The sequence below is a fragment of the Equus przewalskii genome, chromosome 6, assembly GCF_037783145.1.
Source record: "Equus przewalskii isolate Varuska chromosome 6, EquPr2, whole genome shotgun sequence".
Lineage (NCBI taxonomy): Eukaryota > Metazoa > Chordata > Mammalia > Perissodactyla > Equidae > Equus > Equus przewalskii.
In genome coordinates, this window is record NC_091836.1 from 30,749,620 (window position 1) to 30,772,509 (window position 22,890).

At 43.2% G+C, this 22,890-nt stretch overlaps 2 protein-coding genes, 1 long non-coding RNA gene and 2 other non-coding genes across 14 annotated transcripts in view; 1 reads left to right on the forward strand and 4 right to left on the reverse strand.

The window, feature by feature from the left end:
* Positions 1-523: 523 nt before the first annotated feature.
* HSPA8 (heat shock protein family A (Hsp70) member 8) lies at positions 524-5,197 on the reverse strand. Its single transcript, XM_008518537.2, has 9 exons — positions 5,061-5,197; positions 4,138-4,347; positions 3,625-3,830; positions 3,202-3,354; positions 2,557-3,112; positions 2,140-2,342; positions 1,705-1,903; positions 1,241-1,473; positions 524-949 (listed from the first exon to the last, which is right to left on the reverse strand). The coding sequence occupies exons 2-9, from the start codon at positions 4,340-4,342 to the stop codon at positions 764-766; spliced, it is 1,941 nt and encodes a 646-aa protein (XP_008516759.2). The 5' UTR covers positions 4,343-4,347; positions 5,061-5,197; the 3' UTR covers positions 524-763.
* LOC139084383 (small nucleolar RNA SNORD14) lies at positions 1,990-2,075 on the reverse strand. Its single transcript, XR_011541726.1, has one exon. It is a non-coding gene; the product is annotated as a small nucleolar RNA SNORD14 (small nucleolar RNA).
* LOC139084394 (small nucleolar RNA SNORD14) lies at positions 2,411-2,497 on the reverse strand. The gene has a single exon (XR_011541737.1). It is a non-coding gene; the product is annotated as a small nucleolar RNA SNORD14 (small nucleolar RNA).
* Positions 5,198-5,533: 336 nt separating the features above from the next.
* Positions 5,534-22,890, forward strand: part of LOC103549889 (uncharacterized) — a 71,473-nt gene continuing 54,116 nt past the window's right edge. For 4 of the 5 annotated variants that reach the window (XR_011541399.1, XR_011541400.1, XR_011541401.1 and 1 more), the window contains exon 1: positions 5,535-5,671. This is a non-coding gene — a long non-coding RNA (uncharacterized lncRNA). Of the gene's footprint in view, positions 5,672-22,890 lie in introns of all 5 variants that reach the window. The other variant, XR_011541402.1, reaches the window with a different exon arrangement.
* CLMP (CXADR like membrane protein) overlaps positions 8,139-22,890 on the reverse strand; it is a 90,547-nt gene continuing 75,795 nt past the window's right edge. For 3 of the 6 annotated variants that reach the window (XM_070625071.1, XM_070625069.1, XM_070625073.1), the window contains 5 exons: positions 15,192-15,393; positions 13,476-13,643; positions 12,897-13,055; positions 11,953-12,094; positions 8,139-11,348 (listed from right to left, as the gene is read on the reverse strand). In XM_070625071.1, coding sequence (XP_070481172.1) covers positions 11,048-11,348; positions 11,953-12,094; positions 12,897-13,055; positions 13,476-13,643; positions 15,192-15,393 — 972 coding nt within the window. In that variant the 3' untranslated portion in view covers positions 8,139-11,047. The remainder of the gene's footprint in view (positions 11,349-11,952; positions 12,095-12,896; positions 13,056-13,475; positions 13,644-15,191; positions 15,394-22,890) is intronic. The other 3 variants (XM_008518528.2, XM_008518521.2, XM_070625072.1) reach the window with 2 other exon arrangements.

A 22,890-nucleotide genomic window follows, 5' to 3' on the forward strand; every position in this document is an offset into this window, starting at 1 on the left:
ACTGTGCTCACAGAAAACAGTTTCAGAAGAGACACCCCACAACAGTCACCTTTTTACTCCATTTCCCCCCCAGTTCTCACTGGCTACTCCCTGTTCAAATTGGCTTTGTCCTCTAACTTTGAGCCCTCAAAAGGTTAACTTCAGAATTGGTGAATCACACAAAATACTCTAATATTTGAGATTTCTCCCTTCTAATTTTTCCAACACTTCTTACCCATCAACAGCTTATCCCACACTGGAAAGCACGATTACTGGTATCTGCAGCACAAACTCCAAAAGGAGTTTGGACTACATGTTACTATAGTTAATTATGAGCCTAGCTACTGACACAACGCCAAAACTCCAAGTTCTCCCACTTACCCTAATTCAAAAATCTTCCTTACACATTTTCCTGAAGTTGAACAATCTGTATTTAACCACCTAGATACAGTGATTCATTAACACCTAGGCCAGAAAGAAATGGAATCCAACCCCTAAAACCAATGTTGCCTGTTGCCCTTGCAAATATGGAGCCAGACAACTGTAGGGTGCCAATTTTAAATACAGTTTTATTTAAGACATTGCATTTTCCACTTACAATACAGTGCCTATAAAGTGCAATGTTATTTTCCTTTCCCTGTGCATATATTCCATATTCAAGTATCAAGAATGCCCAGTTATTTATTATAGCAGCTCAACTTTAAAACTGCCATGGAATTTGCTACAAATTTGGGTCCTTCAATTGTTTTATGTGGAACAATGCTAAATCTATGCTCGGGTTGGCTTAATCCACCTCTTCAATGGTGGGTCCAGAGGAGGCACCACCAGATGGAGGAGCTCCACCACCAGGGAAACCCCCAGGCATTCCTCCTGGCATGCCTCCTGCACTCTGGTACAGCTTGGTAATGATGGGGTTGCAAACTTTCTCCAGCTCTTTCTGCTGATGTTCAAATTCTTCCTTCTCTGCAGTCTGAGGAGAGAAAAAAATAGTATTACTCCTTAAGCCTAACGCAATCTAATGTTAAAAGATACCAGACACAGAAGCAGCCTACTGTCACATTAAAGACTTAGCTGTATATGAAATCTTGGGTCACTCAGACATCCAAGGAAGGAAGCTAGCTGCCAACATTTGTTATTCTGGTGGAAACCGCGAATGTTTGGACCATTCATCACTGTGACCTTTTAAGTTTTTAAACCCATCTAAGCTTGTGCCTAAGCCCTTACATCCACACCACCCTCAATTTACCAACAAACTACAAACCTGGTTCTTGTCAAGCCAGTTGATGATTTCATTGCACTTGTCAAGAATCTTCTGTTTGTCCTCGTCATTGATCTTGCCTTGAAGTTTTTCATCTTCAACAGTTGCTTTCATGTTGAATGCATAGGACTCAAGTGAATTCTTAGAAGACACCTTGTCCCGCTGCTTTTCATCTTCAGCCTTGTACTTCTCAGCCTCCTGGACCATGCGCTCTATGTCTTCCTTGCTCAAACGACCTGTGAGGTCAATCAACATGTTTTAGGCATAGCTTTAAGACTGAACGTTGAGTTATCCACGTCTGTGACCAATTACCACTCTGCAGCTCCTTTAGCAATTAAGAGTGATCAGGGAGCTCTAGATTAAATGCTTTTAGGCAGTAGAGATACTTGAAAAACACAGTTATTACTACACCAAATCACAAATCTTTAAGACCAGATGACAGTGCCACTCAAATGTGCCAAACTTACCCTTGTCGTTAGTGATGGTGATCTTGTTTTCTTTCCCTGTACTCTTGTCCACAGCAGAGACATTGAGAATGCCATTGGCATCAATATCAAAAGTGACTTCAATCTGAGGAACACCACGAGGGGCTGGAGGTATGCCTGTGAGTTCAAACTTGCCAAGCAGATTGTTATCCTTGGTCATGGCACGCTCACCTTCATAAACCTTAGAAGAGAACAGAAATTACTAAGCAATTACAAACGATCTCCAGGTTAGCTTACACAAATCTAGAACTAATAAGGGAAGACTGACCGCTCAGACATCCAAGGAAGGAATTGGCCAACACAAGACTTCTGGTGGAAACTACGAATGGTTTTGGAATCCATCATCACAGCGGGAGAAGTCTTCCCCAAGTTCTACAGGATCTCAGTAAGCCAGCCCAAGAAAATACAGAAACATACCTGAATGAGCACACCAGGCTGGTTGTCAGAGTAGGTAGTGAAGGTTTGTGTCTGCTTGGTAGGAATCGTAGTGTTGCGCTTTATGAGCACAGTCATGACTCCACCAGCAGTTTCAATGCCAAGGGAAAGAGGAGTGACATCCAACAGCAGCAAATCTTGAACATTTTCAGACTTGTCTCCAGATAGGATGGCTGCCTGGACAGCTAGATTAAAAAAAATTAGTGTAAAAAAAATGCAATACAACTCATGTCGTCTCATTAAGAAATCTCAATCGCTCAGACATCCAAGGAAGTTGGGCCATCATTAGCTAAGCTTTTGGTGGAAACTACGAATGTTTAAGAATCATTCATCACAGCGAGTGAGTTAGCTTGGGCCTCTTATGCCACCTGTTTGAACCATTTATAGTAGGGTTATTACCTGCACCATAAGCAACAGCCTCATCAGGGTTGATGCTCTTATTCAGTTCTTTTCCATTGAAGAAGTCCTGTAGAAGTTTCTGAATCTTGGGGATGCGGGTAGAACCACCCACTAGGACAATATCATGAATCTGGGACTTGTCCAGCTTGGCATCCCGAAGGGCTTTCTCTACAGGGTCCAGGGTGCCACGGAACAGGTCAGCATTCAATTCTTCAAATCGGGCACGGGTAATAGAGGTATAGAAGTCGATTCCTTCATAGAGTGAATCAATCTCAATACTGGCCTGGGTGCTAGAAGAGAGAGTACGCTTAGCACGTTCACAAGCAGTGCGCAGGCGTCGGACGGCCCTCTTGTTCTCACTGATGTCCTTCTTATGCTTGCGCTTGAATTCTGCGATAAAATGGTTGACCATTCGGTTGTCAAAGTCTTCTCCACCTAAGTGGGTGTCTCCAGCTGTAGATTTGACCTCAAAGATTCCATCTTCAATAGTGAGGATTGACACATCAAAAGTGCCACCTCCTAAGTCAAAGATCAGTACGTTTCTCTCAGCTCCAACCTGCAGTTCAAGCAGAAATTACCTTATTACCTAAACCTGACAGCTCAAATCAATCTTCAAATAACTCACGTATTACAGATAGTACATACCTTTTTGTCTAAACCGTAAGCAATAGCAGCAGCAGTTGGCTCATTGATGATTCTAAGTACATTGAGACCAGCAATAGTTCCAGCATCTTTGGTAGCCTGACGCTGAGAGTCATTAAAGTAAGCAGGTACTGTGACAACAGCATTGGTAACAGTCTGGGAATAAAAATCGAAAAGATTAAAGCCAAAACATTGCAGCTGGTTCATAAAATAGTCCCACAATCACATTTGTCTACTTGGGCATGCACTCAAGTTACAGCACCAAATTACGGAAACGTTCTGAAAAACGTTATCACCTAGTTTGACAGCTAAGTACTGTGTATTCTCTGCCAGCCAAAACCCCAACTTTATTCCTCAGGGAACCTGGTGCCTAACGTTGCAACCTCCAGCTATGTCCTCTGCCTGTTAATACTGTGCATTACTCACCTTCCCAAGGTAGGCTTCTGCGATTTCCTTCATCTTTGTCAAAACCATAGACGACACCTCCTCTGGATAGAAACTTTTTGTCTCTCCCTTGTATTCTACTTGGACCTTGGGCCTGCCTGCATCATTCACCACCATGAAGGGCCAATGCTTCATATCAGACTGGACAACAGCATCATCAAATCTACGTCCAATCAGACGTTTGGCATCTGTAAACAGTTATCAAATGCAAATAGCTTGTTACCTCGAATTACCTTACACTCCACAGCAGTAAACAGATTTAACTCCTATACAGCCAAAAGTTCATCCAAGTTTTTTCTCGCTGCTACTAAATATCTCAGCTTTCTATCCTGAACAGTTACAAGATGATAATCATTCAAGACTTAAAATTAGCTTTCCCTGTTCTCAGGGATTTCACGGCTGCCTCTTATTTGACAAATTTCTCCAAGTCTCTCAAATTACATGCTGCCTAAACCCCTGAAACGTATGCTGTGGTATTTAAAATCAGTGGCTCACCAAAAACCGTGTTGGTCGGGTTCATTGCAACTTGGTTCTTTGCAGCATCACCGATCAATCGTTCCGTGTCAGTAAAAGCGACATAGCTCGGGGTGGTTCGGTTTCCTTGATCATTGGCTATTATTTCCACTTTTCCATGCTGGAAAACACCCACACACGAGTAGGTGGTGCCAAGATCAATGCCAACTGCAGGTCCCTTAGACATGGTTGCTGGCGAGGAAAAAAAAAGCCCGTGGTTTGTAAAACCAATTAAGCGACAGAAATGTTTACCCAAGTCAGGCTATCACGTACGATCACCGTGGCAAATAAAACTACACCTGGCACCTCCCTCAGAAACACTGCCCGTGTCCAAGATAACCACGCGGGAAGGTTCGAGCAGCAATGCTGCAGCGAGGTTGCCGTGCCAACGCAGAAGAGCCCGCCGCTGGCTGGAGCCAGCACCTGCCCGGAGGGTCTGCGACATTCTGGAGCACGTGGTACCAAGCTCCGAGCTGAACCTCATCCCTCCTTTCCCCACACCGGCAGTCCAGGAGCACCAGGACGCCGCCGGCCTCGCAGTGCTCCGAAGCCCCCTCCCCCACCTTGGGCGCATGCCAAGGCTGGTTTCCTCCTTTAAGGATTAGCTACAAAGCGGCAGCCTGGAGCAGCCCGAAACGGACAGCTCTAAGGCGCAAGCTCCACTTCCCGCACCCCGAAAGCGGATGCGGCTCCCTCCACGTCCCCGCGGGCGCCGCCCTGCCAGCCCTTCACGTCCTCGTCCCGACAGCAGCCACAGCGGCCGCCTCACGTCTGGAATAAACCTTACAGACGGCTCCCCGCACGCCGCCTACGAGACACGCTCTGGAACCCCAGACCACCCCGGCCGCCCCAGGCCGCACGCTCTTCTCACTACCCACTAGGTCTTTTGAGGTCAGAGGCCTTACCTTGAGCGTAGACCGGCTCAGGCTGCGAAAACGACGCGAACCTAGAAAGCTGCAGCCGCGTTCAATGAGACCGGATTCCGGCCGCCACCCTGTCTCTTATACCCTACCTCAGAACCTTCCAGAAGGGGCCCGCCCCTGCCGGCTGCCCGTCATGGCGCCCTCGACCAATGAGCGCGCGGCTACCTCTCCAAGCCCCAATGACTGACCGACTCTACCTCCGGCCTCGCCCCATCCCGCCCCGCCTCGCGATGACGCACTCACCCCAGCGTTCTGGAACTTTCATTCTCGCCCCCGCTCTCCGAACGGCCCGGGGGAAAGGGAGGGTGGGGCCGAGAGAGCCCGCGCGCGGGAGTCCTCAGTCACCCCCGGCGGGGGTCGGGAGCGTCCGCCTCTGCGCATGCGCTAGCCCGAGCGCACATGCGGGAGGGGACGGAAGGAGGAGAAGGCAGAGGGGCGGGCGAAGTTGGAACCAACCAATGACAGCAGCTCTAGCCGAGCTCTGTATCCGTGCGGAATCGGGGGAGGAAGAGCGCCGCGCCTGGAGGGCGGGACCGGAGCCGGCGGCCCGGGAGAGAAGACGGAAGTGGAGCGAGGACAAAATGGCCGCGAAGGTTGTTGCGCCCCTCCCCCCCGCCCCGAGTCTTCATCCTCTTCCTTCAGCTGTCCCCCAGCATTGTGAACAGGGTCTAGGCCCTCCCAGGGTCCGCATACCCACATTTCGTAGCTAGCATGGCTTTGGGCGAGGGCTGACCCCGAGCGGCTGGGGCGAAAGGCTGCGACCTCAGGGTGCAGCTAGGAGTATCTCGCCTGCGGATACCCGGATCTGGGGTCGGCGGGAGTCGCCCGGCCGTTGCAGGGCCCCGCCTCCGCTTCTGCGTGGAGTGGGACAGGTGAGCCGGGCAGGCCCCTAGAACCTTCGGTTCACTGTGGCGGCTGGAGGTCGGCAGCCCCGCCGCGGAGGTTTGCGGGTCCGACTTTTGACCCCCAACGCCCGATCCTGTGTCGGGACCCCCAGCGAAATAAACGGCCACACCAGCTTCTTCGCGCCGGGCCTCCACCGCCCGCCGAGAACCGATTCGGCTCCTTGGTTTCCCCCTCCTCCCCTCGTCAGGCCCCGCAGCTCTCAGTTATTTGTAGAAGACAAGGCAAGGGAGTCGAGCTTTTCCTATGTTGGTGAACCGGGCGTCAGGAACCTGGGTTCCAGTAGCCTGTGTCCTTGATTACGACTTTCTGAGCCTGCCTTCTTTTCAGTAACATGAGGTAATACTTTTCCTGCCTTGACTTTTTATTGAGAACTAAACGAGAGGCCGTGCGGAGACGCCTTGAAAGCGTTACTGAACGAGTGCGCAAAACGGTAGTATCCAGAATTTGAAATTGTGGTGCGCGGCGGCAGGTGTTTGGCGCCTTGGCGTGCTAAGAGCCTTTCTCAGGACCTTGAATGCTAGCCGATGCCTTCTTTCAAACAGGCGGGGCAGCTCATGTGCCTGCTTAATAGGTAAGGAGGCACAGATAGGTGAAAAGATTTTTTAAGACTACGTAACTTTTAGTGGCGTGGTTGGAATTAGAAACGTCCCCAGACTGCGGAAAAGGCTGTCAGAAGAGTGAGGACACATTTTCCTTGTGAAAGCCAGTAAAGCCTAGAAAGAGACTGAAACATAAAGAATTTTCTTTCTGTGTTTGCTTTTGGTGGGAACCGTTGGCTTGAGTCCATGGGCGTAGATACTTCCGCACTTCTCAAGAAGTTAATTTTATGTGATGTTTTTACAAAGTATTAAGTGCTTTCATTTAGCACATTTAACCATCAGAACAATTCTTTGAGGTATATATTATTCACCCTATGTTAGGAGAAAAATGTGATTCAGAGATGTTATAAACAGCTGGCTGAGCTGCAATCGAACTCTTGATTCCAGAATGTTTGGTCTTTTTTATTAGTTACGCTACGGTGTAATTTCCTTTTTAAAAACACACGTGCTTCCAACTTCAGAAAGAGAAAGATGTGTACTGTGGGAGGCTCTTCTCAGTTTTCCTTGGTATCTACAGTTTTTTCCCCACTCAACTTATCAAATACAATCTGAACTACACCCCACATTTTGCAGCTTCTGTAACTAACCTCTGAACTACCTAGAATATTGTAACCACTGAACCAGTGGAAAACAGAACTCGGGTCCAGATCCACTGGTTTGGGGTATCCCACCTAATAGCAGTGATTAAAGAAAGTGGAACAGGCAACTTCTGTTTCTGGTCACTCTCAGAGTGTGTTCCAGGACTTGGACTATGTCCTTGTTAAATAGAATGATTCAGAGTTTACATATTTGCAGTTAAGAATATGATGAATATCCTGTCTCCACCTCTTTAAGTGGAAGGGGTTTCAAACACAATCAGGATCTGAAAGTCTGGATGTATGGATGATGGATGCAGTGCAGGAGTCTGAGGTCTAGAGTTTCTGGGGAATAGGGTCATGATTAACATTTTAGTACCTGTCACATGCCAAGCACTGTCGTAAGTGCTTTGCATAAATTACCCCATTTAATTCTGTGAAGTGTTTTTTTGGATTTATTTGAATCTCTTGGTGTTTACTTTTCTTTTCTTTTTAAAGATTTTGTTTTATCCTTTTTCTCCTCAAAGCCCCCCAGTACATAGTTGTATATTCTTCGTTGTGGGTCCTTCTAGTTGTGGCATGTGGGCCGCTGCCTCAGCGTGGTTTGATGAGCAGTGCCATGTCCGCGCCCAGGATTCGAACCAACGAAACACTGGGCCGCCTGCAGCGGAGCAGAGCGGGCGACCTTAACCACTCGGCGGCGGGCCTAGCCCCTGTGTTTACTTTTCTGTTGCTACTTCATCTTGGCATAAAATACTTGCTTAGTATATACTGTTTGTTATTTTGATAAAGTTCTTAAGGGCAGGAACTCTCATGAACACTGTCATCATTTAGTATCTCCAGTACTACATAGAATCTTGCCATGTGAGAAAAAAGTACTTGGTATATTTGTGACTGAAATCAATAAATAATAGGTCGTACTCAGTCTGAGTTGTGTTCTTCACTTGGCAGCAAGCTAATAAACAAATTTCCAGTTCAGCTTATATGAGCTTCAGCCTCCTAAAGTATCGCCTTTACTTATTTTTTAATTGCTGATACAGATGCATCTGTAATAAATATTTGGTTTTTGCAATCAAACATAGGCCCAATTACAAGGCAACTTAGAAGTTAAAATTGAAATATAAAGTTTAACACCAGAAATGAAGCAAAATTAGGTCTTTTTGCAATAGCAATTCTGAAATTATTTTTACACAGTGTAACAACAAAGGCATCAACTTCATTATTTTACAATTTTAAGTTTGGTTTATATATTTTATTGAAATGGTTATTCTCTAAACATCCACATCATTCCATTTGTATTTTCTTCCTACAAACATTTTTTCTTTCACCATTTGTTTTATCCCTCTTGTTTGTTTGTTTCATATTAAAGAATCAGAGTTAGTTGATTTGCAAGTTAATGGAATATGGTTTGAACCAGTTTGAACCAGTCCTGACCCTGTCATATCTGAACCCAAAAGCCTGACTCAAAGAGAAGTGCACTATCATTGCTGAGGCTTCAGCACCTTATCTCTCAGAATCTCCAATTCCTAGAATTTCTCAGATTTTAGGTAGTAATCTGTTTTGTGACTTTTTGTAGATTTCCAGTGTGAATAGATTTCAGAATAATCTGGATATTCAACTGGTATTTTCGTTTTCTAATAACTAACATGTTAAAAAATCTAAACCTCCTTTTCATGCATAGCAAACTGTTTCCTGCTTTCAAGGGCATAGGCAGGAAACCTTAGGTTCAAAGGTAGTAAATAATGATAAGAGCACATTGCTAGTGATGGTACAGCTGCAGCCTCCACAGTGTACTTGTCTGATAATGTTGCCTGAATACCATACTACCAGAAAAATAAAAAAGTAGAGTAAGGCGTTTTATATCTTACAATGAGGCAGTTAGTATAAGAAGCATTCCAAATATGCCAGCCCTCTTAGATTGAACTAATAGCAGACATTCTTTACATTACTTCCTCAATGTGTCTTATTTGCCACCTTTGTTTTTAGAGGAAGACAAAACTCAGATGAAAACTTTCACCCAAGGATAAACCCCTATTTCTTAAAGGACTTTAGAAGGAAATGCATTTGCACTATTTGAGGGCACTATTGTGAGAATTAAATGTAGAAATAGATAACGAGAAATGGGGCAAAATCCCAGATCAGCCTTTTCCCTTTAAGCATCTGATTTCTATTTTAGAAACAATGCTTTCATCACCATATTCGGCATTATATTTTCTTTCCTATAGCCTGCTGCCCTTTTAATAATAATAAATATTTTGCTCTCCCAATGGCGATCTGTTGACATTTGCACTAGGGTCCGTGAAGAGTTATTTCAGATTTAGTGTTCTTGCCATAGGATGCATTTGACTAGCAGAGTAGTCAAAACTATTAAGAAAACAAGTTATTGTATTGGAGGCTGCTGCTACCTTTTTATTTTTCAAACACCTTCCTTCCATGAATCAGCTCTTCTGAGAGCTGTCGTGGTGAATCATTTCTGCTAATTCTTCCCAAGAGGCTGACAATTAAAATGTTAACAAGTACTAACCTAGCCCTCTCCTGCCACCCACCAGTTATCCTCATCATCTCTTCCCTAAATGTTAATTCTCTTTCCTTCCAGCCCAGAGCTAGACTTCCTTAGAGGCTAAGCTGGGAAAATACTGAATTTCTTCCTGTCTAGCGTCTCAGGAGGGAATGATTATGACATGCGATGCCATTAGAAAACGTTGGTAGTCCCTGATCTTTTTGATAACTTAAGGCTGAGAATCATCAAAAGTCCCAGGTTCTCATCCTTCTCCTAAAATGAAAGAAGTGGAGGAATCTCCAAATTTGGTGCAATACTAAACTTCCTTATACCACTCCTTTACAAAGTAAGAAAAAACTGATCTAATTTCCCCTTTTAGTCTAGTCAATCTTGAAATTCTGATTTCATATGTTCTCAGAAAGAAGAGAATATAATGGTATGTCAGATGATCTGTCAGCATCTTTAAAAGATCTCTTTTTCTCTAGAATACTTCTAAGGACATTGTTAAATGACATATAGTGAATGTTTTCTTGCTCCAGAGATATCTAGCAGGGAAGTCCTTAGAGACTTCTGATTTGAGGGAAAATCCACAATTGTTCCAGTATATATTTCTGATATTTGTCAGTGACCCTCTGAACATCATTAAGATGGAAAGTTCTTCATAGTCCCTTGTCAAACATTTTGGACACCTTTTTTGGTTCCTTACAGTTCAATGTAAGTAGGAAGATTAGTAGTGGATAGAGTGGGAGAAGCTCATTCATTCTTTTCCATCTCCCACTATGTGAACTTCTCTTGAAGTTAGTATTCAAACCTTATGGTAAATGAAGTCAAGTCAGAATAGAAGAGATACGTCTCCTTTTTGGAGTTTCTCAGAAGCGGTAAGCCCAGTACATGGTGCAAATAGGTATAATATAAGGCTGTGAGTTCTGCTTGACTCTGAATACTCACAATAATCCAGTAGGTTTGCAGAAATGCATAGAAAATTTATGAACAATACATCATTTCTTCTTGACAATGGTGAATCGAAGTATTGATACAAAACATCTCAGGTGAGAAGTTTCAAGTGTGTTCACTTCCCTTTTCCCCAGCCTTTCTCACCACAGGTCCTGGTCAACAAATGCACAGATTTGGACTCCTGCTTTCCCCGACTGTAATCTACAGACACAAGTAGATTCCTTTTTGGAGATGATCGGCTTCCATCTTTTTTCTTGTTTCTTGTCATATAAGGAAAGTGCTCATTTGAATCTGTTCCATGCAATGCTCACTACTACTTAAATGACCTCTCATCTGGTTCAAAGGGGTTGTGTGCCTGGTGACTGAGCTTCAATGACTAGAATAGTCCTAAGATCCTGACTCCTAGGAAAGCACGGGAGTCAAGTCCACTCTAATTCAGACAGTTTGGAAGGCTCTGCTCTGGCTGGGGATCATGCTGGGTGTAGTTTCTGCTTTGGTCAGGGTAGCATGGTGGACCTTCTTTGGCTCCGAACCTCTCATCTCTGGCCTCACTAGGCTGTATGCGTGGGTGGCCAGCCCTGGCTGGGGTGGTGCTTCAGTTGACAGTGTCTGCTGACTGCGTGAGGCACTATTTGCTGTGGAGCGAGTGGAGGAAGAACCAGAGCGTGAGCTCCGAGAGCCTGAGGAAGAGGAACTAGGTTTCACAAGGCGAGCTTTTGGGGCTTCGGCATCTTCTCTGAAGAGGAAAAACAGCAAAGATAAATTTTAATACTGGCAGGACTCTGATAGCTTCCACTATGGTTGCTTCCCTCTGAGGTTCCCCAATAAATTCCCCAAGCTGTAAAACCTCAAATAATACCTGTGGAAGGCAGCCATTTAGGGAAATAGGGACTTTGCCATTTCCCGAGACTTAATGGTTGGCTTAGGCAAACGTATGTTTTCTTAGCCCAAGGGTCAATCCTGTTATTCTGGAAGAATGTGCACTCACCAGTGAGATGGTCTAGGCAGCACTCCCCTTGGTTTGGGGTTTCTCTACGGAAACCCTTTCATGGCCTGTAGGCTATGCCCATTCTTTATTGTATGCCCTTTATAAGCAGAAGTGAATCAGAAGTAACGTAAAGTTGATCCTTTTAAGCCTCTGTGGAGGATAGATAGTTTCACAATGAAGTTGAGGTAAACTAGACCTTCTGTCCCTAGGCTGGAACTCCTTACCTACCAGAATAATTCTTTTAACGGACTCATGGTTAAGAGGAAAGGAGACATTTATGTTGGCTGATCACTGTGGAGCTGGCCGTAGAAAGGAAGCCTAGTGGAAGAGGGGATTTTGGAGGGAGGTTTACCGAATTTCATTAGGTCTCTCTTCTTCCTCATATCTTTCTTTGTCTTTCCTTCGGATTAGCAGCCACACCAAGAGGAAAATCAGCAGGGCTCCAGCCACCATGCCTGTCACTGCTCCTGCAACCATGCCGATGCTTGGTACATCTGTTTTCTCAGAAACAAAAGCAAAAGTAAAACCAAACATAAGCTAGGAAATATATGAACTTAAAAATCATAAGTCCTGGACAGGATGAGTATTTCCAGGTCTTTATATCTAGCTTCCTGAGTTCCCTGTTTACCCTTTCGTGGTATACAACTATCCCTCTTGATATTGAAGAGTAGCAGAATATGCCACCTCAAAATATGCGTCTTTGATAGTAGGATTATTTTAAGCTGATGATTATTATTTTTTTGAGGAAGATTAGCCCTGAGCTAACTGATGCCAGTCCTCCTCTTTTTGCTGAGGAAGACTGGTCCTGAGCTAACATACGTGCCCGTCTTCCTCTACTTTATGTGTGGGATGCCTGCCAGAGCATGACTTTGCCAAGTGGTGCTATGTCTGCACCCGGGATCCAAACCTGCGAACCCCAGGCCACCAAAGCAGAACATGCGCACTTAATCACTGCGCCACTGGGCTGGCCCCTTAAGCTGATTATTTTTGAAAAGCAGCAGACAGGAGAAGTTTTGAAAAGAGAAGTTACCCTTTTGTAAACAAAATTTACATTTATAAAGGAAATCTCCATTTGGTCCCCTCCTAGATGTAATAAATTTCTTTAGGGGACTGGTAAATTCACACATCTATGTAAATATAGAGTTAGCTACAACTGTTGAGTGGTCCTTGCAACTACTGCATTTATTTTAGTGCTACCCATGTTCTTCTGGAAATAAAGATTTTGACCTTGACTTTACTCTTACTTGTTATTAAAAATGTTTTACACTGAACCACAATGCAAAAACAAAAACAAACCTTTTGGATACTTACACTGTACAGTCACTCGCACCACACAGCTTTCCTTCCCAGCCTCATTGCCTGCTGTGCACTGGTAGAGTCCAGAGGAGGACATAGTGAGGTTCTGCAGCAGAACATGTCCGGGGTTGTTGTAGTCTACACAAGCAGAAAGAATGACTAATCCCCTTAGTGACAGGATCTATATTGTTTACTTTATTGCATCATTGACTTAAGATTCTCTAATAAAATTTGGTAAGGGTGAGATGATAGAATGTGGGAAGAAGGGTGAACATTCCTTTAAATTGTAGTGCATCCTCAAAAATTACAAAATATTGTGAACATTTAAGGGATAAACATAATGAGATATAATGGATTTATATAATACATTTCTTCTAAATCTCTTTTACCACTTTTAAGTACCATTTGAGGAGAGAAAACAGATTTTTGTGTCCCAGTTTACAGATGAAAAATGGAAGTTCAATGAAGTTCAGCAGTGTATTCAAGGTCACATGGTGAGTTGCTGACAAGACCGGATTTAGACTTCATAGGTAGAGTACTGTTCTGCTGTCTCAGTAGACTGACAGAAAGATGACTTACCAATCCTAGATTTGGGAGGCAGGTGTTCATCCTCTCCCTCCTTCTCTCGGATTCGCTGCCAGTAATACACAATGGGCTTTGTGCCAGAGGATGACTCACATTGCAAAGTCAGGTCACTTCCTTCTGTCAGCTCTCCTTCCAGTTCACACTTGGGCTTTGATGGTCTCACTGGCCAAAAACGAAGAAACATTCAAAGATCCCTAAACAATAGGTCACTGGAAGAACTATGTCCTGTTAAATTATTTCTCCAGCCATCCCTATGGTCAGCTTGTTGGGATTCAGTAGCCTTTTGCTACCTAGCCATGCTTTACATCACCTGCAGAAACGCAGCCAGCTCCATCCCCTGCACACATAAACACCCAATTCCAGCTGCTTCCAGTGGTGCTGTTGTAGTTTTCAGAGGCTTCTCAAAGAATAGATACTGTACTTCTCAAAGAACAGATACTTTTTTAATTGGAAATTTTAAGAAAGTTGAGTGTGATTTTACTAATAGTGAAACAGGGATAGAAATTCGTTAACTTGGAAGCAACTAAGTAGAGCTTAGTAGTTCCTGCTTTCAGAAAACAGAAGTGGATTTGAATCATACCTGAGACGTGTAAGTTAAGTGCAAGGAGACCATTTAAACATTAGAGGATATTTAAATTTTGTAATAGGCTACTATGGAAAATTGTAATTATTTTTTCTTCTTTTACTATGGCTAAAATACAGAGTATATATACTTCTTTCCAGGGAGCTGGACTAGGTGACCTCTGAATATATAATACAAAGTACTGAACAAGAAATTTTTTTTTTTTTTTTTTATTAATGTTATGATACATTACAACCTTGTGAGATTTCAGTTGTACATTTTTGTTAGTCATGTTGTGGGTACACCACTTCCCCCTCCGTACCCTCCCCCCACCCCCCCTTTTCCCTGGTAACCACCAATCAGATCTCCTTCTCAATATACTAATTTCCACCTATGAGTGGAGTCATATAGAGTTCGTCTTTCTCTGACTGACTTATTTCGCTTAACATAATACCCTCGAGGTCCATCCACATTGTTGTGAATGGGCCAATTTCGTCTTTTTTTATGGCTGAGTAGTATTCCATTGTGTATATATACCACATCTTCTTTATCCAATCATTAGTTTCTGGGCATGTAGGCTGGTTCCACGTCTTGGCTATTGTAAATAATGCTGCAATGAACATAGGGGTGCAACGGACTCTTGAGATATCTGATATCAGGTTCTTAGGATAGATACCCAGTAATGGGATGGCTGGGTCATAGGGTATTTCTATTTTTAACTTTTTGAGAAATCTCCATACTGTTTTCCATAGTGGCTGTACCAGTTTGCATTCCCACCAACAGTGTATGAGGGTTCCTCTTTCTCCACAACCTCTCCAACATTTGTCGTTCTTGGTTTTGGATGTTTTTGCCAATCTAACGGGGGTAAGGTGATATCTTAGTGTAGTTTTGATTTGCATTTCCCTGATGATTAGCGATGATGAACATCTTTTCATGTGTCTATTGGCCATATTCATATCTTCTTTTGAGAAATGTCTGTTCATGTCCTCTGCCCATTTTTTGATCGGGTTGTTTGTTCTTTTGTTGTTAAGTAGTGTGAGTTCTTTGTATCTGAACAAGAAATTTTGTACCACCATGATGCATTTGGCTATCCCTTGCAGAGACCTTATTAATAAGATGTAGGCATTTACCATAGCGCTTTGTCTTACCTAAGACTTTTAAGATGACGTTGCTCCACGCATAGCGCCCTGAATTCTTCACTTTGCAGGTATAACGGCCCTCATCACTGGGCTTCAGAGGCTCAATCTGCAGGGAAGCATCTCCTGCCAGGAAATTGGAAGCAAAGGCCACTCGGCCCTTCTGTTCCTCAGTAAAGTTACTGTAGACCTGACGGCTGGAGTAAGTGATCACCTGTGGGACAGACCAAGACAGGGTCAAGCAGTATGGCTTTCAGTCTCCTGCTGATGTCAAGATCAGTTAAGGGAATACTCCTCGTGGAACAAAGCAGTCAAGCCTGGGGCTGATTCTAAGGGCCTAAGAGAGCTCTGTTCTAAAGTTAAAAATACAGTATGTTCGTCTAGGCCTTGCTGCTTCTAGAAATTGTAGAATTTTAATTATAAAGTAGTAATTATTTCATTAAGTGCTCAGAACCATTCCATTTTATAGGTAAGGGATTTTAAATTTGACATACATCCTCAAGGTCACTCAGCTAAGTCAAGGAAAGAAGGAAACGCACATACTGGTATCATGAGTTGACTGAGAATGGAGAGAATAAAGGAGAAGGATTAGGAAGAGACTCACCTTTCCCCTGCATACCCTTTCTAACTTTTGCATTTTTCACCACTTGCATGTGATCTGTTCAAAGTGCTAGGAGCTACACTCCTTGTGCTAGGAGCTTGCTTTTACATCTCGTTTATTTCTCACACAATTTTTCCAAGTAGTCATTATCCCATTTCACAGACAGGTCACAGAACCGGCACTTGAACATATCCATCTAAACCCATCTAGTTCATTGTTCTGGTATACCACGGTTATGTCTCTCTTGCTTTCTTTTCTCACCTGCGTTCATTTCACTGCTAATTGACTGCTCTTCCAGAAAGTTTGGAAATGAAGGAGAAAACGTAAAACTAAAAACTCAATTTGTTTTGTTCTTAAAAAGTTTAGAGTCCAGCTGAAGGGATTGGAGGAGTTGAATAGTAGAAGTTAATGCTTAAAATTCAGGTCTGACATGGAGGCCTTCATTGTTTGGCTTTCCTTCTTTTTTGGCTTCACTACAGATTAGTAAGAGTAAACTATGTCCTTTCCTTTCATAAAATACACATGAGCTTCAGGTCTTTGTTTTCCAAGGTAGGGAGACCAAAGTTTAAATTTCCCCAACAGAAAAAAATAATCTTGATTTTTACTGAATTTTCATCTGCCTGCGTCACAACCTCTGTTTTTGAACCTTTCTCCAATTCTCTTAGTCCATTGTCTCACTCCTATTAGTCACGAAAACCATGCTGATCTGGTCCACCAAGACTTCAGTTTTGTCTTCCCTGCCCCTCAGTAATCATATTCTTAAACTCATTTGATTTAAATGTCAGCAAACCTTTACCGGAATGACTCCTTCCCATCACGTCAGGAGGAGGCTATTCAGATTAGTAAAACCCTTTACTTGTCTTCAAGTAATTTATAATCTAATAGGATTAACAGGGAGAGAAGTATAAACATAGAAACAGGAATGATTAACTTGAAATAGTATCAGAGAGAATGTCCCAGAAAAGTTAGTGGCATTTGAGTTGGGCTTTGAAAGATGAGTAGACTAAAGAAGAGATGATAGAGGCAGGGAGAAGAGGGCTGGAGGGAGCATTCCAGACACACAGAATGGCTCTAAAAAAAGGCATGCAAGCATATGGGAGTCTCCCGAACACATTTCTGGCAGCAGCTGTTTCAAATTGTTTCACTCTACTTAAGCCCTTAACCCCATCCTCGATCACATGATGCTCTGCAACTCATCAAATGCTTTCCTGAAAAGATTTGAAACCGTCCAATAAAATGTCCATCAATTCTCTCTCCATTATATCACACCTCTTCAGTATCATCCATTTTGCCCTTACCACCTCTCTGAGAAAAGTGTTTTCTCCTTTCTCTGAATATTCTTTTTCTTCAGCAAATATTTATTGAGCTCACATGCCAGGTACTGTGCAAGGCGCTGGAAAACAAGCAGCAATAACACACAGTTCCTACTTTGAGGACCTCACAGCCTTGTGGGGGAAAAAATGGGGGAGAAGGAAATAAGAAAATTAAGGTAAATACTGTGATAATATACTTAAAACATTTTCAGTATTTAGTTTTGCCCCCTCATTTCAACCAACACCACTATTGTGATAATTATTGTGATAATATCCTTATCTCTAACTCCAGCATATTTTTGAGCTCCAGTTTCATATTTCCAGCTGCCTGGCTGCTGTATATTTCTGTCCCCTCCAGTCTACCCTACATAGTAATGTAAGTTAATGCCAAGTTAATATTGATGTAAAACTCACATTAGCTCTTGTCCAGCTTGAAAACCTTTAATGTCTCCCCGTCACCTCTCAGTGATGACTAGGTTCAGTCTGGGGTTCTCAAAATGACCTCTGCATTACCTTCCCAGTCTCATTTCCTATTTTGTGCACCTCACATACCTGGGTTCAATCAGATTACATTATTTTCCTTTCTTTAATAGGTATGCTTTCTCTGTATTCGTATACCTTTGGGAAAACTGTGTTTTCCCACTTACAAATTCCCTTTTCTCCATTTCTCCACATAAAGAATCCCTATTCATTCTTTTAAATCCAAAATCACTGTTAACTCCTTATGAAATCTTCCTTTATATGACACTGAGACTAAGAATGGTCTCTTTTCTTTGCTCTCATCCACAGCATTTCTTTGCATCATTTTTATGTGAGGAGAAATTATGAAAGGCTTTGGGCAAATATGTTGCTAGGTCCCCTTTCTGTAATGCTAGGTGTTGTCCATGAGATCTTCAGGCATTCTGATTTTATATATGTCTATTGCCCTTGATTGTCTTTGGCTAGGCTATTTTACAATTCCTCAGTCCTTTATTTAATAAACATTTACTGAAAACATATTCTGAGCTTGGCACTGTGCTAGAGATGGTAACAGTACAAAGAAATGAGTTTTATAAGTGTTCTTGGAGACCAGGACATGCCACCCCAGAATGTGCCGCTTTGCATGTGCATAAGAATTAATTTCAGCTGAAGGCATTTGAGCTCCTGAAATTCCTTATCTGCCTAAAGGCAGAGCCTCCCAGAAGAATGAGTGTCATAAATTCCATTCCTTGAAACAACTCTAATATTCTCTTCCGGGAGACCAGAAATTGGCACCACACCCAGATAGACATTGTCACAAACTAGCATATCTCCCATCTGTTCTCCTAAAGGCTCATTTATCTTTCCAAAAGGTCATTTGCTTTTCCCTAAGTACCCCTTCTCCCCATCCGTTTCCCCTACTAAGTTAGGTATATAGAATCCAAATCCTAACTACCCTTTTGAGTTACTCATCTCTGGGTACTCCCAGGTGTTAGATACATAATGCATGCCTTAATAAACTTCTGTTTGTTTTTCTCTTGTTAATCTATATTTTGCCAATCTAATTTACAGTGCCCCGGCCTGAGAACCTAGGAGGGTAGAGGGAAAAATAGATTTTTTTTTCCTCCCCTACAGTTTTAAAGGTCAACTTTTTTTTTGAGGAAGATTAGCCCTGAGCTAACATCTGCTGCCAATCCTCCTTTTTTTGCTGAGGAAGACTGGCCCTGAGCTGACGTCCATGCCCATCTTCCTCTACTTTATATGTGGGATGCCTGCCACAGCGTGGGTTGATAAGCAGTGCGTAGGTCACACCCGGGATCCAAACCAGTGAACCCCAGGCCACAAGCGGAATCTGTGCACTTAACTGCTGTGCCACCGGGCTGGCCCCTAAAGGACAACTGTTTTCTAAAAAAAGTAAAATGATGACTTTCATAGATATAGAAAATAAACATGTGTCAAAGATTTTATTTAACTCATTCATTAACGATGGAACCAGAAAGATGTTACAACAGCTTCAAATAAGGGTTGGACTGCAAGGATTTATATTCTCCTTCAGACAAAATTCATTTGCATCTCTATGGATAGGAAACATAGGCATCGCCATTAGCATTCCACAAGTTAATTTCTATTTCTGCAGAAATTAATACAAGAGGAAAATTAGGCCTATCTCCAGAAAACTTGGACTCTAAGCATGATGTTCAGGAGGCACCTCCCTGGGGTATTTGTGCAGGGGAGGGGCACGTTTTCAGGCTGGGGTAAGAAGAGATCCTCCATTGGTATGATAATGAGGGGAATTAGATCTCTTCAAGGCTGTTCCCCCTGCCCCCTCTCCTCTACTGCCTCCTCCCTTCACATGTGGTCTCCTGGTTCAACTCCCTGAGTCTCTAGTTAGAGTCCTTGAAAGGCTCCTGGGAAGAGCACTGGGGAAGGGTGTTTCCTTCTGGCTGGGATAGGGGTGGAGGGGGCTGGGGGTAGCTTCACCAGGACAGCATCATCAGGCTGCTCCCGAAGGCTAAGGTGAACTCTTGAAAGACCTCTGTCAGCAAATTGGTAAGCATGACCAGTTAAAGAATATTTAGGAGCCAGAAGAGAGGGTAGGAGGAAGATAAGTTGTCATCCAGAGCTAAGGCTGGAAACGTGAGCCAAGGCTGGACTTGAATGTTAAGCTAAAGAGATCCAAGATGAGAGTCATTTAGTCAACGACTTCTGAGCCTCCACCATGTGCCAGCGCCTGTTGTAGGTGCTTGGGAGATACCAATGAACACACATGTAAAAATCCCAGCCCCTGAGGAGCATATATTCTAGTGATGGGGAAACAGACACAAAAGAACATTATAGGGTATATTTGACAGTGTGAAATACTCTGAAAATCATAGAACAGGGAAGGTGGGCCAGGGGGACAGATTGCAATTTAAATAAGATGGTCAAGGTAGACCTCTCCAGAAAGTGCTATTAGAGTAAACGCTTGAAGGAGATGTGGAGGCAGCCTTGAGCTATCTAGGGGAAGGAGAGTTCTAGGCCAAGGAAAGAGCCAATACAAAGGCCCTAAGGTAGAAGGTACCTGGCATGTTTGTGGAACAGCAAAGAGACCACATAGCTGGAGTGAGTTTTTAGGAGAATAGTAGATGAGGTCAGGCAATGGGGGCATATCATAGACCTCGTGGTCCATTGTAAAGATGATGGCATTTACTCTGAGGGAAATTGGGGTCTATTAGAGAGTTTTGAGAACAGTATCATGATTGATCTGTTTTGACAATAGGCGGCAGGAGGTCAAGAGTGGAAACAGGAAAACCAGTCAAAAGACTATTGTAGTAAAGATCTAGGCAAGAGAAGCACTGCCTCCAGAGTGGTAGCAGTGGAAGTGGCAAGAAGTGATCAGATTCTGAATGTATTTTGAAAATAGAACCAACAGGATTTCCCAATAGACTGACCGCCTTATTTAAATATGTATTTGTGGTATGAGAAAAAGAGAAAAGTCAAGGACTACTCCTGTGTTTTTGGCATGAGCCTATGAAACAAGAAAATTGCCATCAACCAAGAGGGGCAAGATTGGATAGGGCAGGTTTGGGGTCAGTGTGTAGGGTGGGAAGGGGAATCAGGAGTTTAGTTTTGTACTTATTACATATTAGATACCTGTTAGACACCCAAACTACTTTGAATAAGCAGTTACATATATATGAGTCTGATGTTCAGAGGTGAGGCCTGGACTGGAAATACGCATTAGGGAATTAAAAGTATGTGGCCAATATTTAAAGCCGTGAAACTGGGTAAGATCCATGAGGGCATGAATATAGAGACTAAGAAAAGAGAAAGGAAAATGAAGCTATCCAAATAGTGGATATCTAAACACAAAAATGAGAACTCAGAGTAAAATACCACCAACCTCAGAGTAAAATAAATGACTGTCATGGATCTCTTTAGCTTAACATTCAAGTCCAGCCTTAGCTCTGGATGACAACTTCTCTTCCTTCTGACAAATAAAAATGGCAAGCAATAGGATATATTGGAGTATATGAGGAAGCCATTTGGTATAAACCTAATTCGGCCTGACTTTGTTTTTTCCAAAAGGGCCTGACTGTGGCTATTGAGCATGCATTGTATATCTGCTTAGACATTTCCTATGGCCAGAACAAAGGCCCTTGAGATAAAGGTGCAACTTACCCCCACATTGGCATTTCCTTAGGGATAAGCATCTTTCCTTAGGCTAGGAACTGATTGCTACAGTCACCTTTGACCACCCAGCTTCACCTGTGACCAGTCAGCTGGAGACAACAGACTGCCACCCTGCTGTGTTCACTGAGACAGAAGACCTACCTGCTGTTTCCATCAATCTCCATGCCGACAGAGCAGTCTCGCGACTATTGTACAAGGGACATTTCAATCCTATGTGAAACATCCCGTTTAGGGGTATATAACCACTCTGTGCACCGGGAAGAAAGGCCCCGGGCCATGGTCCTCAGATTTCAGCTCAGAATAAACTCACCCAAATTTTCATTTATAGATTTGTTATGGATTATTTTCGTCGACATCCTACCCTCTCTTCTGGCTCCTAAATATTCTTTAACTGGTCATGCTTACCAATTTGCTGACAGAGGTCTTTCAAGAGTTCACTTTAGCCTTCGGGAGCAGCCTGATGATACTGTCCTGGTGAAGCTACCCCCAGCCCCCTCCACCCCTATCCCAGCCACAAGAAAACACTCTCCCCCAGTGCTCTTCCCAGGAGCCCTTCAAGGACTCTAACTAGAGACTCAGGGAGTTGAACCAGGAGACCACATGTGAAGGGAGGAGGCAGTAGAGGAGAGGGGGCAGGGGGAACAGCCTTGAAGAGATCTAATTCCCCTCATTATTATACCAGTGGAGGATCTCTCCCTACCATACCCTGAAAACTTGCCCCCTCCCCAAAACACCATAGGTAGGTGTCTCCTGAACATCATCTTCATGCCGAGAAATGTTCTGGAAAGTACAGGAATGCATGATTTCAGTCAAATGTCCAGTGTTTACTCTCAGACAGACGTTGTGTCTTGAATTTCTGCATTCTTTTCAATAGACGCTGCAAGTGATGGGGGGAGGGGCAGAGGGAAGGAAAGGGATTTAGGTCTAGGAATATTGGGTTCAGATCCCAGCTCCGAAATCCATCTTGGGCAAGGGCCGGCACCTTTTAAAGTCTAAAAGGTTTAGAGTCCAAGTTTTCTGGAGATGAATTAAGGTCTAATTTTCCTCATATATTAAAAGAAAATTAGTATAACAATTCTTATTGTTGGAGGCCAACTTCACAGGCTTATAGCAAGAATTTTAAGAGATGCCGGCTGTGAAACGGCGTTGTTCCTTCACTCAGTGACTATTTAGCGACTGTTCTGTGCCAAGCACAGTGCTTGGCTCTGGGCTTAGGAATGTAAATTAGATGCAGAAATGAAAATCCATCAACACAATGCAATACACTCAGTCAGGGATTTTTGTTCTTATTTAGCAAACATTTATATGGTATGTATTTTGTGCTAGGCACTGTTCTAAATGCTTTACAAATATTAACTCTTTGCATTTGAGGAAAAAAAGGTAGCATGATACAATGAAAAGTTCAAGACAAGATTAGGGAGATTAAGGAAGTTAGTCTCTCCAGTAAAGTGCTTAGATTTAAGGCCATTCTTTTGTTTAAAAAATGTTTGTAGAGTGCCTTCTATGAGGTGGGTACATATATCTCAATCTGAGACTGAGGCAGTTAGACTGTAATCCTGCTAGAATGGGGTAGTTCTTTTGGGTCCTCTGGTATTCATTAATTAATAACTGCATTTCCCATTGAAGGGGGCATCCCAGAGAAGAGTTCCTAGGGCCAGGGAGAGAT